The sequence below is a fragment of the Astatotilapia calliptera genome, chromosome 6 (genome assembly GCF_964374335.1).
Source record: "Astatotilapia calliptera chromosome 6, fAstCal68.1, whole genome shotgun sequence".
Classification (NCBI taxonomy): Eukaryota; Metazoa; Chordata; class Actinopteri; order Cichliformes; family Cichlidae; genus Astatotilapia; species Astatotilapia calliptera.
Window position 1 is genome coordinate 30,954,933 of NC_137427.1, and position 15,237 is coordinate 30,970,169.

Here is a 15,237-nt window from a genome sequence, read left to right on the forward strand (position 1 = left end):
CCTTTAATGCGCTGCATTGCTCACATGTTTGAAAGGTCTTTATTTTTATAGGCTATGAAAAAGAAAAGCCTCGCATACAAAAACTAAGGATCTATACACACCTGTTTTGAAGACCCAACACATAACACCAGATCAGAGGTTTAAAACCGATATACAATCTACACTTTAGTCACTTCCTGTCTCTTCCTAAAGAGTTTCTAAACTGGAAACGCTTGAAGGTGGTTAAATCATGGAAATAACAAAAACCAGACTTACAAAAGGAGATTTTATTTTTGCCTCAATGACACAACAGTGTTAACAGTTCATCTGAACATTGATGGTTTTAAAAGCTGTGGAGATTATTGTTAAAACCTGCAAGCTTTCAGCGGTGCCATCAAGGCATATCCAAAGGCCAGAAATCATGCGTTTTCAGAGTGGATTGTGTAAAGAAATAATTCCATTTTTTGAATAATGGAAAACACAAAGATTAACTCTAGTAAACTCAGAACAACAGTGCTTTCTCCATCTGCAGGGATGCTGCTAATATTAGAAAGTATTTGAACCTATTTTCCAAAACAGTTAAGGAACTGCTTTGGCACACATACAGTGGAAATGGGAAATCTTATAGGGAAACATACAGTAAGTGGTCCTTTAGAAGTCATGCACATACTAAGTAGACTTTAAATAATCCTCACTCATATGAAAGTTTCCATAGGGCAGTCACTTCAACAGGCACTGTCATCGTTAATAAAAGATCTTAAAGAATAATAGTTTAATGGTGCTTGGAACAAACGGATCCTGCCTCAAATGATGCGATGCAGGCTTTAAGCTTTGTTTACTGGGGTGCTATGTGCCATTAAAATAATCTGCAGGATTGACTGGGTTAGACTTTGTATGTGTGCTTGATGATGGAAGAGGAAAGTACAACGTGTGGAGTCTTCTTGTCAACCAGTGCGTAAGATGATGTGGACTCCAGAGTCAGTAAAAACAGGGCCGCTCATGTCTCCCACTTTGAGAGCAAAGGAGGCGTCTTCAAAAGGCTTCTGCATCTGACCTAAAGCAGAAACACACACTGAGCCATTATCCAAATAAAAACTCATACAACATGATGCACATCAGCACGTGCATCTATAGGTAATCATTCATTTGTATGACTATTTCATATTAATGACATATTAGCTAATTTACATGATTAATTACATTAATTTCTTTTATTCAGTTCTACAGAGTTTGTGCAGCTAGATAACAGGCTTGTACAGGCTAAGCCTACACTTGAAGCCACTTAGGTGTTCGATGGCGGGGGTGACGCGGTGCCACTCTTATGAATGAAACTTGAGAAAATCCAATAAATCCAGCTGTGCTTATCTTGCCCATTTAACACCTTTAATGCTTTCAATTGGTTGCATTTGTTGTTCAACAGTTCTCTTAGTTTCCAGCGTGTCACAAACCGTTTGCTCCTTCCGAACAACAACACCCTCTGATAATTACCTGTGCATACCTTAAGTAAGACACCATAAACATTCAAAAAGTGACCCCTAGTGGCACACATAGGTAACAACACAAAAACAGCTCCTACAAGCCTAACGTACAGTTTCAGGTCAAACAAATACTAATAAATGCCAATAATCTTTTTCACTTCGCTGTGGACAAATTTGGGCCAACTCTTCTTTGCAAAATGTTTTAATTCAGCCACATTGGAGGGTTTTCAAGAACCAATGGCCAGATCAGCTCAACACAAAGCTACATTCAGAGGTGGACTTGCTGGTGTTTCAGATGATCATAATAAATGAGGTCATCACTTAAAATAACTGGCAGTCACCAGTGCTACCCCTAAAGCCTTAAAGCCTCATGGCTGATGCTCCTATGGTATAAATTTGAAAATTGAGACTTCCTTCTTTATCGCATTCACAAGATTTTTCAGAAAACTTCACCTCTAATATTGACATTTAGGTAGGGCTGCTCAATTAATCGAATTTTAATCACGATTACGATCTGGGCTTTCAACGATCATTAAAAATGACTGAGCCGATTATTAGCCCCTCCCTCGTGCTTTACTCTCGCGCTGCTCCGTGTGGCAAATCGAGCGCACCTCTCTGCATTTCGAACACGCGTCACAACAATTAAGAGGACCCGAGGGAAGCTCGGAAAGCTAAGCAGAAGTTATTTGGAGAGGAGAGTGACTGCCGCTGGTTGAAAAGAGAGGTTAAAAACAAAACAAACACAAAAAAAAAACCATTATGGGTTCGCAGAGTCAGATGTGGATCAAGTAGACATAGTGTGTAAACTCTGCTACAGTGTGGTAGCTGCACCACAGGCCAACACTGCAAAGTTCACTAAACATAGATGTTTACATTTTTCATTTATTTTTTATATTGCAAACATTTGCACTGTTATCAGTATTTGCACACTATTTTATATTATTTTTTAAAGTCATTATTCAATACATTGTTATTGTTAAATAAATATCGTCAAATAATCGAGATCTCGATTTCAGTGAAAATAATCGTGATTATCATTTTTGCCATAATCGAGCAGCCCTACATTTAGGTTGAGGTTAATGAAATTTGAACTTGCCCAAGATTCTTAGGAGATACACCTATAGTGTGAACTTTGCTTTGAGTTATCGCATTCACAAACTTGTGCATTCATGCCACCCATGCATCAGGCGGAGTGACGACAATACCACATCGGCTTTTTACGGCCGAGGGGTAAAAACTGCAACTTCTGTATTTACTCTGGTTATCCTTGTCTCATATTGAAAATCAGAATCAGAATACTTTATTAATCCCGAGGGAAATTAGGGATTGATGTTTGAAACGTGTGACAAATATGGAATTAAACTGTGCTCACAAACTGCTGGTTTAACTTGTCACTACTATCAGTTATTCATGCACTGAATGTTTGATCACTTGATGGAGAGCTATGTGCAGGATTTTGTTTTATTCAGAAAGACAGATGAAGGAGATGCTGAATGAGAGACTGCACTGAACAGAGAATGACATCACGCCGTGCATACCTCTACCAAACAGTCCCAGATCTCCACCATTCTTAGCGGAGCTGCAGTCGCTAAACTGAGATGCCAGGGACTCAAACTTCTCCTGTCCAGACTTGATCTGTTCTATGTACTCTGCACAGAAGACAGAAGATATTAAATGCATTCATCAGACTTCGTAAAATCTCCTCTCCATGCTGCCTTACTTACTCTGAATCAAATCCAAGGCCTCATCTTTAGATCGTGTAATGTTTTGTTCCCTCCAGGAAGATGGACGACGCGACTGATTATGCTTCACCAAGAGATGAGAGCAGCGTACCTGAATTTTAAAAAATATATACATATACAAATATATCAGTATTTGTGTGTTAACACTCCAGATGTTGGAGTATCAGAACCACTTTACAATTTGGATGGCAGAATTTCAACTTTACAGCAAGTCATGCAGCCCTACAACTACATTTGACTGGTTCTTCCTTTGACCTTCCACCAGATGTCATGAACATACAAGAACACCAATCAACATTACATAAGTCGCAAGTGTAAAAGAAAAAAAACAACAACAACTAAATTGCTTAGTCCTAGAATAATAAAATTAATTACTGTTTCAGTCCACCAGGTGGTGCTGTTGATGGTTTTTTCCCCCCTGTCTGCTTCATAACTAAGTATTGTGATAAGATAAGATACATACTGATCAGCAATGACGATAACCATTAGCTAAGTAAAAGCACACAGTTGTCCATCAGTCTTTATTAATAATTATGTGAAATATTAAATACTGTTAATGACTGGATTCCATTTCTCTGCACCGTTCCTCCTATCACTATTTAAATGCATACGTGTCATATTGCAGGCAGCTCCCTGATGTCTTACAGGAACATTTCAAATGTTATCCTGGAGAACGCTATCCCCCGGCCAAAATGATTTTTCACAATAGTTGTCGAATCATAAATAATTTGCAGGCATTACCAGTACCCTAGCTGGAATCTGAACATGCCATGTAAAACGTGTTTCAGTACCTCTTTAGGGAAAGTAGCACTGACTCATCACGTGCATAAAAAAAACAAACAAAAAAAACTAAACTAAACATTACACACAACCTTATCTGGCTCGCCACGTCCGTCTCCCACTGGACGTTCCCACTGGCTGGCATTAGTGATGTGGTTGAAGTAGTACACTTTGCCTGTTGAAGTAATGACAGAGAACCAGTAAATTCATTAAGCTTTATTAAGATCTTTTTAAACACATGTAAACACAACACGGACTCTGCAGCTACCCATTCACCCAGTACAGGATACTGTGCTACAGCAACTGGCCTCACTTCACACGAAAATGTCTAAGACTTGAGTTTTACACAGGGATGGCCGACGCTGAACCTAACAAGTTATCCTGGAGTACACCTGAGAGTTAGGCTACGTTCACACTGCAGGTCTTAATGCTCAATTCCGATTTTTTGATCAAATCCAATTTTTTTGTCTGCGTGTTCACACTACAAATAAAATGCGACAGCAAACGCGCTCTAGTGTGAACGCTCAAAGCGGCCCGCATGCGCAAAAGAAGACGTCACACACAACGCGCTCTGTTTCGACCCAGAGCAAACAGTATTGTTTGACTGATGGCCCTTAATATAAAGACTTCAGACTTTATTTTGTTATTTACATAATAATGTAGATAACTTAATAATGATCCTTATTGCTGTTTTAGAGAGGAGCGGTGCTTCAAAGGATAGCTGCAGATTTCTGTCAGAATCTGCAGATTATACAGTACAAATAAAATAATCACGTTTCTCCAACGTTGTCTTCCCAACAGTTTCACTGACATCTACACGGGATGGCCAGGAAGCGTTCGCGATGTCTTATTGGGCGCTTCTCCGGCGCTGATAATTGGCGTCTGTCTTGTGTCGGTGACGTAAAAGACGGATTTAATGCGACATGACCATTCAAACAGCAGTCGCTTTCTAAAACATCAGATATGTATCAGATTCAGTACCACATACGAAAGTGACCCAGATCGGATTTGCGCCGTTCACACTGTCATAGCATGATCGGATATGGGTCGCACAGGGTCAGAAAAATCGGATTTGATGCACTTTCGCCTGCAGTGTGAACGTAGCCTTAGAGCCATCATTTAAGCTGCTAAATGTCCACCTTTCTTTGACAGCTGATCACTGATGATGTGTGTAAGCCACTGTTGTGAGCTGCTAAAAAGACCAGTAACCCATGGCAACGGACAGTTAACCCATAACAACGCATGTTAACGCATGGCAACGGACAGATAACCCATAACAACGCATGTAAACGCATGGCAACGGACAGTTAACCAATAACAACACATGTAAACACATGGCAATGGACAGTTAACGCATGGCAACGGACAGTTAACCCATGGCAACGGTAAGGTAACCCATGGCAACGGACCGGTTACCATGGCAACGGACCGGTTACCATGGCAACGGACCGGTAACCCATGGCAACGGACCGGTTACCATGGCAACGGACCAGTAACCCACGGCAACGGACAGTTAACCCATAACAACGCATGTAAACGCATGGCAACGGACAGTTAACCCATAACAACGCATGTAAACGCATGGCAACGGACAGTTAACCCATAACAACGCATGTTAACCCATGGCAACGGACAGTTAACCCATAACAACGCATGTAAACGCATGGCAACGGACAGTTAACGCATGGCAACGGACAGTTAACCCATGGCAACGGTCATATAACCCATGGCAACGGACAGTTAACCCATAACAACGCATGTAAACGCATGGCAACGGACAGTTAACCCATAACAACGCATGTAAACGCATGGCAACGGACAGTTAACGCATGGCAACGGACAGTTAACCCATGGCAACGGACCAGTTACCATGGCAACGGACCGGTTACCATGGCAACGGACCGGTTACCATGGCAACGGACCAGTAACCCATGACAACGGACAGTTAACCCATAACAACGCATGTAAACGCATGGCAACGGACAGTTAACCCATAACAACACATGTAAACGCATGGCAACGGACAGTTAACGCATGGCAACGGACAGTTAACCCATGGCAACGGACCGGTTACCATGGCAACGGACCGGTTACCATGGCAACGGACCGGTAACCCATGACAACGGACAGTTAACCCATAACAACACATGTAAACGCATGGCAACGGACAGTTAACCCATGGCAACGGACCGGTTACCATGGCAACGGACCGGTAACCCATGGCAACGGACCGGTTACCATGGCAACGGACCAGTAACCCATGACAACGGACAGTTAACCCATAACAACGCATGTAAACGCATGGCAACGGACAGTTAACCCATAACAACGCATGTAAACGCATGGCAACGGACAGTTAACCCATAACAACGCATGTAAACGCATGGCAACGGACAGATAACCCATAACAACGCATGTAAACGCATGGCAATGGACAGTTAACGCATGGCAACGGACAGTTAACCCATGGCAACGGTCAGGTAACCCATGGCAACGGACCGGTTACCATGGCAACGGACCGGTAACCCATGGCAACGGACCGGTTACCATGGCAACGGACCGGTAACCCATGGCAACGGACCGGTTACCATGGCAACGGACCAGTAACCCATGACAACGGACAGTTAACCCATAACAACGCATGTAAACGCATGGCAACGGACAGTTAACCCATAACAACACATGTAAACGCATGGCAACGGACAGTTAACGCATGGCAACGGACAGTTAACCCATGGCAACGGACCGGTTACCATGGCAACGGACCGGTTACCATGGCAACGGACCGGTAACCCATGGCAACGGACCGGTTACCATGGCAACGGACCAGTAACCCATGGCAACGGACAGTTAACCCATAACAACGCATGTAAACGCATGGCAACGGACAGTTAACCCATAACAACGCATGTAAACGCATGGCAACGGACAGTTAACCCATAACAACGCATGTAAACGCATGGCAACGGACAGATAACCCATGGCAACGGACAGTTAACCCATAACAACGCATGTAAACGCATGGCAACGGACAGTTAACCCATAACAACACATGTAAACGCATGGCAACGGACAGTTAACGCATGGCAACGGACAGTTAACCCATGGCAACGGACCGGTTACCATGGCAACGGACCGGTTACCATGGCAACGGACCGGTAACCCATGGCAACGGACTGGTTACCATGGCAACGGACCAGTAACCCATGGCAACGGACAGTTAACCCATAACAACGCATGTAAACGCATGGCAACAGACAGTTAACCCATAACAACGCATGTAAACGCCTGGCAACGGACAGTTAACCCATAACAACGCATGTAAACGCATGGCAACGGACAGATAACCCATGGCAACGGACAGTTAACCCATAACAACGCATGTAAACGCATGGCAACAGACAGTTAACCCATAACAACGCATGTAAACGCATGGCAACGGACAGTTAACCCATAACAACGCATGTAAACGCATGGCAACGGACAGATAACCCATGGCAACGCATGTAAACGCATGGCAACGGACAGATAACCCATGGCAACGGACAGTTAACCCATAACAACACATGTAAACGCATGGCAACGGACAGTTAACCCATGGCAACGGTCATATAACCCATGGCAACGGACAGTTAACCCATAACAACGCATGTAAACGCATGGCAACGGACAGTTAACCCATAACAACACATGTAAACGCATGGCAACGGACAGTTAACGCATGGCAACAGACCGGTTACCATGGCAACGGACCGGTTACCATGGCAACGGACCGGTTACCATGGCAACGGACCGGTAACCCATGGCAACGGACCGGTTACCATGGCAACGGACCAGTAACCCATGGCAACGGACAGTTAACCCATAACAACGCATGTAAACGCATGGCAACGGACAGTTAACCCATAACAACGCATGTAAACGCATGGCAACGGACAGTTAACCCATAACAACGCATGTAAACGCATGGCAACGGACAGATAACCCATGGCAACGGACAGTTAACCCATAACAACGCATGTAAACGCATGGCAACGGACAGTTAACCCATAACAACACATGTAAACGCATGGCAACGGACAGTTAACGCATGGCAACGGACAGTTAACCCATGGCAACGGACCGGTTACCATGGCAACGGACCGGTTACCATGGCAACGGACCGGTAACCCATGGCAACGGACCGGTTACCATGGCAACGGACCAGTAACCCATGGCAACGGACAGTTAACCCATAACAACGCATGTAAACGCATGGCAACAGACAGTTAACCCATAACAACGCATGTAAACGCATGGCAACGGACAGTTAACCCATAACAACGCATGTAAACGCATGGCAACGGACAGATAACCCATGGCAACGGACAGTTAACCCATAACAACGCATGTAAACGCATGGCAACGGACAGTTAACGCATGGCAACGGACAGTTAACCCATGGCAATGGACAGTTAACCCATAACAACGCATGTAAACTCATGGCAACGGACAGTTAACCCATAACAACACATGTAAACGCATGGCAACGGACAGTTAACGCATGGCAACGGACAGTTAACCCATGGCAACGGTCAGGTAACCCATGGCAACGGACCGGTTACCATGGCAACGGACCGGTAACCCATGGCAACGGACCGGTTACCATGGCAACGGACCGTAACCCATGGCAACGGACAGTTAACCCATAACAACGCATGTTAACGCATGGCAACGGACAGATAACCCATGGCAACGGACAGTTAACCCATAACAACGCATGTAAACGCATGGCAACGGACAGTTAACCCATAACAACACATGTAAACGCATGGCAACGGACAGTTAACGCATGGCAACGGACAGTTAACCCATGGCAACGGTCAGGTAACCCATGGCAACGGACCGGTTACCATGGCAACGGACCAGTTACCATGGCAACAGACCGGTAACCCATGGCAACGGACGGTTACCATGGCAACGGACCGGTAACCCATGGCAACGGACAGTTAACCCTTAACAACGCATGTAAACGCATGGCAACGGACAGTTAACCCATAACAACGCATGTAAACGCATGGCAACGGACAGGTAACCCATGGCAACGGACCGGTTACCATGGCAACGGACCGGTAACCCATGGCATCCTCACCCCTTCCTGTTACGTGTTGCATGTTGTCCATTGTTTATTTACCTCTCACCAGTCGGCAGCGTCCGCCATGTTTGTCTGTGCTAAATGTCATCTGCGGTGTGCTCAACAGCTATTTGGTCAACAGGCTCTAGAAGAAAACAGAATCAAACTTACGTGAACACAGTCTGTATCCACACTTTTGTTTCCTCTGTGACAGCCATCCTGTTTGGTAATCTGCAAACTCAAGAGCTTGTTGACCACTGTATCATAACCAGAGTGGTTACTTTGTAACGTCCTCATTGTTTAGTGTTACTGATTTGCCAAAATCACCGTCTCAAAGCCTTGAATTTCTCCGTTTTGAAGCACAACTTCTAGCAGTTGAAATACAAGGCTATGGGAATGTGGCATTCCTGCCACATTTGCTAATTTTGTAGCTCTTATGGACAATTTCAGCTTTAACCCAAAGTTTTAACTGCACAAGTGTTTCCAGATTTTCTGGATTTGAAAATTATAACAATAAACACTCAGTTGTCAGTTTATTAGGGAGCTCAAACTAATGCAGACTAACAACAGTCCTGCAATAAAGGCAACTTTTCATAGTTTCATCTTCATTGTAAAAAAGAGGAAGTGTTTGTGGTGCTGTTTTCATGTACTGCATTATACAGTAAGGTGTTCCTATTTGCTTTTCTTTTTTTAGCTTAACCTCATTTACAGAAATGAGGGAACAACTGATATAAATTAGGTGTACCTAATAAAGTGAGAACTGAGTGTACATCCTCTGCTCTTCTTGCTTAAAAACACTCTTAAGAAATTGAGATGTAAACAGAAGCAAATGTCCAGATTGACCTCTTGGTCGTCTAACATGTGTGTCCCCCTGTCTCTCACCCCCCCTCTCCATGCCTACTCACAGATCTCCGAAACCAGCCTTTCCTGCGAGCGGACGCGTTGATCCGGAGCGGTTGGAAGAGACCCTAAACCACTTATTCGTCACTTATCCCTCCCTATTGTAACCCTTCCCTTTGTCCCAGTGGCGCATCTCAACCCTGAGGCTGCAGATCACAAAGACTGAAAAGCGAGGACAGGACAAAGCCCTTGTTTTAGCCCGGTAATTTATTTATTTATGGATGCCCTTTTACAACCACTTTAAATGAGCAGGCATGATTACAGAAGCACAACGCGCTACTACTCCTTCGTCACCGCGAGCAGAAGGCTTTCCCTGCTCTGTCGGCACTGACCTTTGGGAGGATGACCAGAGCACAGGTGAGGCCATCTGAGGACTGGAGGAGGAATTGTGCTTTCACTAACAAGTGCCTGCTAGCATGTGGATCTTAATGTGGACATTCCTAAAACCCATTAATATCCGAAGGTTACGCAGTCATAGCAGGATTTAAACTGGGAGGCAGCCAAGATAAATTGCCGACTCTTCTGCTGCTGCTGGGACGCCTGCCTTTAAGACACCTGCAAAAGCCTCCTGCAAATAACAGAGGAGGTGCGATGTTATAACAGACATTCGTGGACTGTTTCGCAGCGTTACGCCAAGTCTTCGAGACGCCTTCAATCAGACTTAATATTGTTTATTTTGATTGTATCTGGGAGCAAAGACCATCACTGTACTGGTTGTTCTTGTCAAGCTAGACAAACCAAATTACTCCAAAGTTTGATGTTCCGCTTAAGAAGTGCCTTTTTGTGTTATTTCTCGTCAGTCAGCCATAATTTGTTTATTTTACATCTTTCATTTGGTAAAGATTGTATTTTTTACCGCCTTGTAATATAACATTAGCCTTATAATCCTGACAACAATATGCAAGTTGAAGGCACAAAAAAAGCTTAAAGGTATGTTAGTTCCTTTTTACCTCTAGTACATCAGAACAGCTGACACGAGAGTCCCCAGAGTTTTGTGCCTTGACCAAGTGGTGGTTAAAAACAGAATATTACGTGCCTTGATAACACTTCCTGTCACACCATGCGTGACAGTTAGGAGGTGACAGACGCATGAAGGAGACTCCAGGTGGACTACTGTTTCAAAGGCACACTTGCTGTTTGGTTAGCCTGCTCTAAATGTATTAACAGATGAAGGATGAAGTGCATTTAAAGCTTCTTTTTCTTATCCGTTTTAATACAGATTATTCCTCCTAACAGCTTTAGAGACTTGCATGACATTGGCACAAAGGGAGCAATACATCTTAACACTACTTAAATTTGGCTCAAGATTGTATAAAACACTATTCTTGTGTGTACTGAAATCAAAAGAAACATACTTTTTTTTTTTAAGAAAAAGCTATTCTTGGGATTGTCTGTTGACTGAAAGACAACACTTCCTGTTTAATAAATATGATGATTTATGTAACAAGACCAAAGACTTTCATTACAATTCAGAAGCCTTTCCAGATTAAGCAACATCCAAACAAGTGCTTTCTACATGTTTGTGTTTTATTTCTTCATTCTTTAATGATAAGTGAGGCTATTTCCTAATGTACTGAAGTATGAAGTAGACTGCTTCTCCTCTCCATCTTTCCAAATGACAGACACGGCCATCGTACATTTCTACTATAAAAATCCATTTAATTCCTTATATCAAAAAGAAATCGAATTATAACAAAACAATCAGAACCACAAACGTGGGTTTTTGCCAGTTAAAGAAATTCTCCAAATGAAATATGATTGTTCCAACTTACATGGCGATTTAACAGAGCAGGATGTTAAAAGCAAATAAGCAAGAAAAAAAAACAGAATTTAAAGAAAAAATGTGATGAATACTGTTAACATTTGAGGACTAAAGCCAGAGTTTCCTCTTGGTTAAGTGTGTCTGTGTGTGTGTGAGCACCATGCAGTGATATGGTAGGTATGGCTGACAAGCTGAGGTGATTAAAAGCAATACGGTGAGCAGTGAGACATAGAGCCACACTTCCCAGACTAAAAATCCGGATGGTTAGCAGCAAAGCAAAGGAATGGAGAAAGGAATGCTTATCAGGAAGCCGATCAGTCTCCTTCCTGAGAATGCACTTAACAATGAGCATTAACCTAAATTACATGTCCATGTAATTACATACAGTGAAGGAAAGAAAAAAAAAATCCAACCTCCCACAGAAGTACGTACCATCAGACGGTCTCCCTGGCCTTTCCTGAAAGTATGTTTACAATCAAAAGACGAGGAACAAAAGTTGAAAGCAACCGTTCTCGGCTAATTACTGGTCGCAGGTTCTTTTTTTTTTTAGAGGATGACCGGAAATTCACAGAAGCTTGTCTCTACTCCAGAAGAGTTTCAGAACAAAGCCCCAGCTCCTGTCCAGGGTGTCCTGCAGTAGGCTAATCCAAGGCCACGGATATCATCCCAGGCTTTTTCATCCTGGAATGTGGACTTAATTACAATCATCTTCATCCAGCGCACACTAACACACTGCCATGATTCATTCATCGGTGACACAAAGTATGTCAATTATACAATGACTTAAAAAAACAAAAGAAAAACATTAAAAAGTACAGACTGCTATTTGTTACTGATGTTTGTATTCCTGGGTATATTTTCAAGACACTTTGTTAATAGGTTCATATATATGGAAATATATATATTTATAATATATATATATATATATGTAACTTTAGTCTGTGCAAGGAGGTAAAAGACAATCACTTGAATGTAGCTCTTTGCAACAACAGATCAGATGCCGAGTCTCTTGTGCATACACGTGCAGTTAAACATCACGTCGCCTTTCCCTCTAAGACCTCCAGTAGCAAACATACATATACACAAAATGTGAACCAGCATCCAGGAAGCATTCGTGGTGAGCACTGACGCATCTCCTCTCTTTCATGAACAACGAAGACTTGGCAACATTTTCTAGGATGGAACAAAAATGTTTTTTTTCTCTTTTCCCCTACACAATTTATACAAAAATAAAAAAATTAAAATTGTTCCACTGCCATTTGTATCTTTTACATTTGCACAGAGGTAGTGGCTGAATGCGTGAGAAAGGTGTGTGTGTGTGTGTGTGTGTGTGTGTGTGTGTGTGCGCGCGCGTGTCACACTGGCTCTTTCATTTGCACTAGTTAATTGGTCTTTCATTTAAGTTTTCTTTTCAAAATTGCCACCAGTAATCATAATAATGATTTTTTTTAATGTGAATAAACTTGTAATGTGAAAAAACATATTAATTAACTAAAATAAAAATAAGAACTAGACTAGACTTTTGACATTTCTGAAAATGTAATTAACTGAAACAATTTTGTAAGATTGGAGAACTAAAAAAGCAAAATAAAAAAAAAAATAAATATAGGGAATATTCTTAGTTTTACCATCTGTTAGTTTGGTAAGGATTTAATCACAACTTGCCTAATGAGGCTTTAAATGTGTTCATTGAGACTTTAGCTAAAAGACTGCAGTCAACTGTTTTCAAGACGTAATGGCTGTACTGAACTCTTCATCCAATAATAAAACTAATAATAAATAATAAATGATAAAGAACAAAATAAACACAGAAACTAATAAACTAATAAAGTAAAACAAAAACATTTCAAACAATAAAAACTAAACTGAAACAAGAAAATCCACTTTGGAAACAACCTAAAACTAAACTGACTTAAAGCAGAGTTAAGTCAGAATGACGTTTTACACAATCTAATTAGTAAATACAAAACTTTTTAACTCTGTATTTAACATTTCCAAGGAATTCCGTTACAATAGTTGATACAATATTTTGCATTATTGATACAATTTATAATCCTATTTACCTTTTAATACCCACCCAGTCTCTGACAACATATTTAGGGTAGAGTGACCGTATTGTATCAATTTATTATCACGCATGAACCATTGTGTGATCCAGTTTATATTACAGTGCTATGAATCAAAAGTAAGGAGAAATGACTCAACTTTCATCAGCTGTGATGTAACAGTTGATAGTTGCTAAACTGAGATGCTTGTGACTTTTTCAGTGTAAAAACCAGGATGAGTTTCACAGCACTGGCTTATTTATTGACCTGTTTCCCTAACATCACTGTGATGATGGTACTGGAGAAAATAGTCTCAGCCTGCTGAAGACCACAGGTGAAACATCTGTGCAATTCACAGACATGCCAAATCTGAAAGTGGATGACTGGACCATTTACATGCATTTACATCCCCCTCTATTTATATTTATATTCTAACTCTGTAACATGGAACTTCTCTCGATATTCTGCAACTGGAAACTGAATTTCCTGGAGGAACCCATCCGAGGGATTAATAAAGTTCTATAGAATCTAATCTAATCTAATCTAATCTAATCTAATCTAGAGGCCTTAATTCCCCCTTGATAGCAATACCTACACATTAAGGATCACTTTCTTTGATTTCTCAAGTGTATTTAACACAATTCAATTCAATTCAATTTTATTTATATAGCGCCAAATCACAACAGCAGTCACCTCAAGGCGGTTTATATTGTGCAGTAGATCGTACAATAATAGATACAGAGAAAAACCCAACGATCATATGACCCCCTATGAGCAAGAAATTCAGCTTCTGCTTGTCAGAGAGAAGCTACAGGAAACGTGTAGGAAAAATGTAAACCCTCCACCTACATGCAGAGGACAAAAACAAAAAAATGCAGATTTAGGACATTTTCAGTGGTTTCATGTTTCAGACCTGAAATCCATGTCCATCTTTTATATACAGTCTGATAAAACAAACCAAATCAGCCTCTAAACTGTTTCGCCTGTATAGAATAGTTTTTGATGGCCAAATTAGTTAGAAAAATACTATCTTTGGACCTTACCTTGGATTTTATGCTATGCTAATTAAAAGTAGTAAAGAAGATAACACTTTGTAATGCATACTTAACCCTGGAGAACCCATGGGGTCAAATTTGACCCCATGGTTTCCCTAGTAAACCAGTGGGGTCGGCTCTGACCCCATGGGTTCTCCAGGGTTAAACATGTAAAAGAAACAGTTATATTTTGTTATTTTCACTGCAGGAAACAGCTCGTGAAAGAGGTCAGGCCTGTTCACAAACAGCTGATTCTGAGAATGGGAAACATATAAAGGCAACTGGGAGGAATCCAAGTACACTGCGTACGAGAAGTGACAGGAGATGGGGTGAAACAAGGGGAAACAAACAGGGCAAAGATAGCAATGGTAAAAACATCTGCCTTTGGAGAACACAGACTTTAG

General features: G+C 41.8%; 1 protein-coding gene across 1 annotated transcript; it reads right to left on the reverse strand.

Moving 5' to 3' along the window:
• Positions 1-251: 251 nt before the first annotated feature.
• LOC145429332 (peptidyl-prolyl cis-trans isomerase NIMA-interacting 1-like) lies at positions 252-4,158 on the reverse strand (the record flags this gene model as incomplete). Its single annotated transcript, XM_080302596.1, has 4 exons — positions 252-1,033; positions 2,996-3,106; positions 3,182-3,290; positions 4,072-4,158. Coding segments are annotated over 4 exons (417 nt in total), but the record flags the coding sequence as incomplete, so codon positions are not given.
• Positions 4,159-15,237: the final 11,079 nt, after the last annotated feature.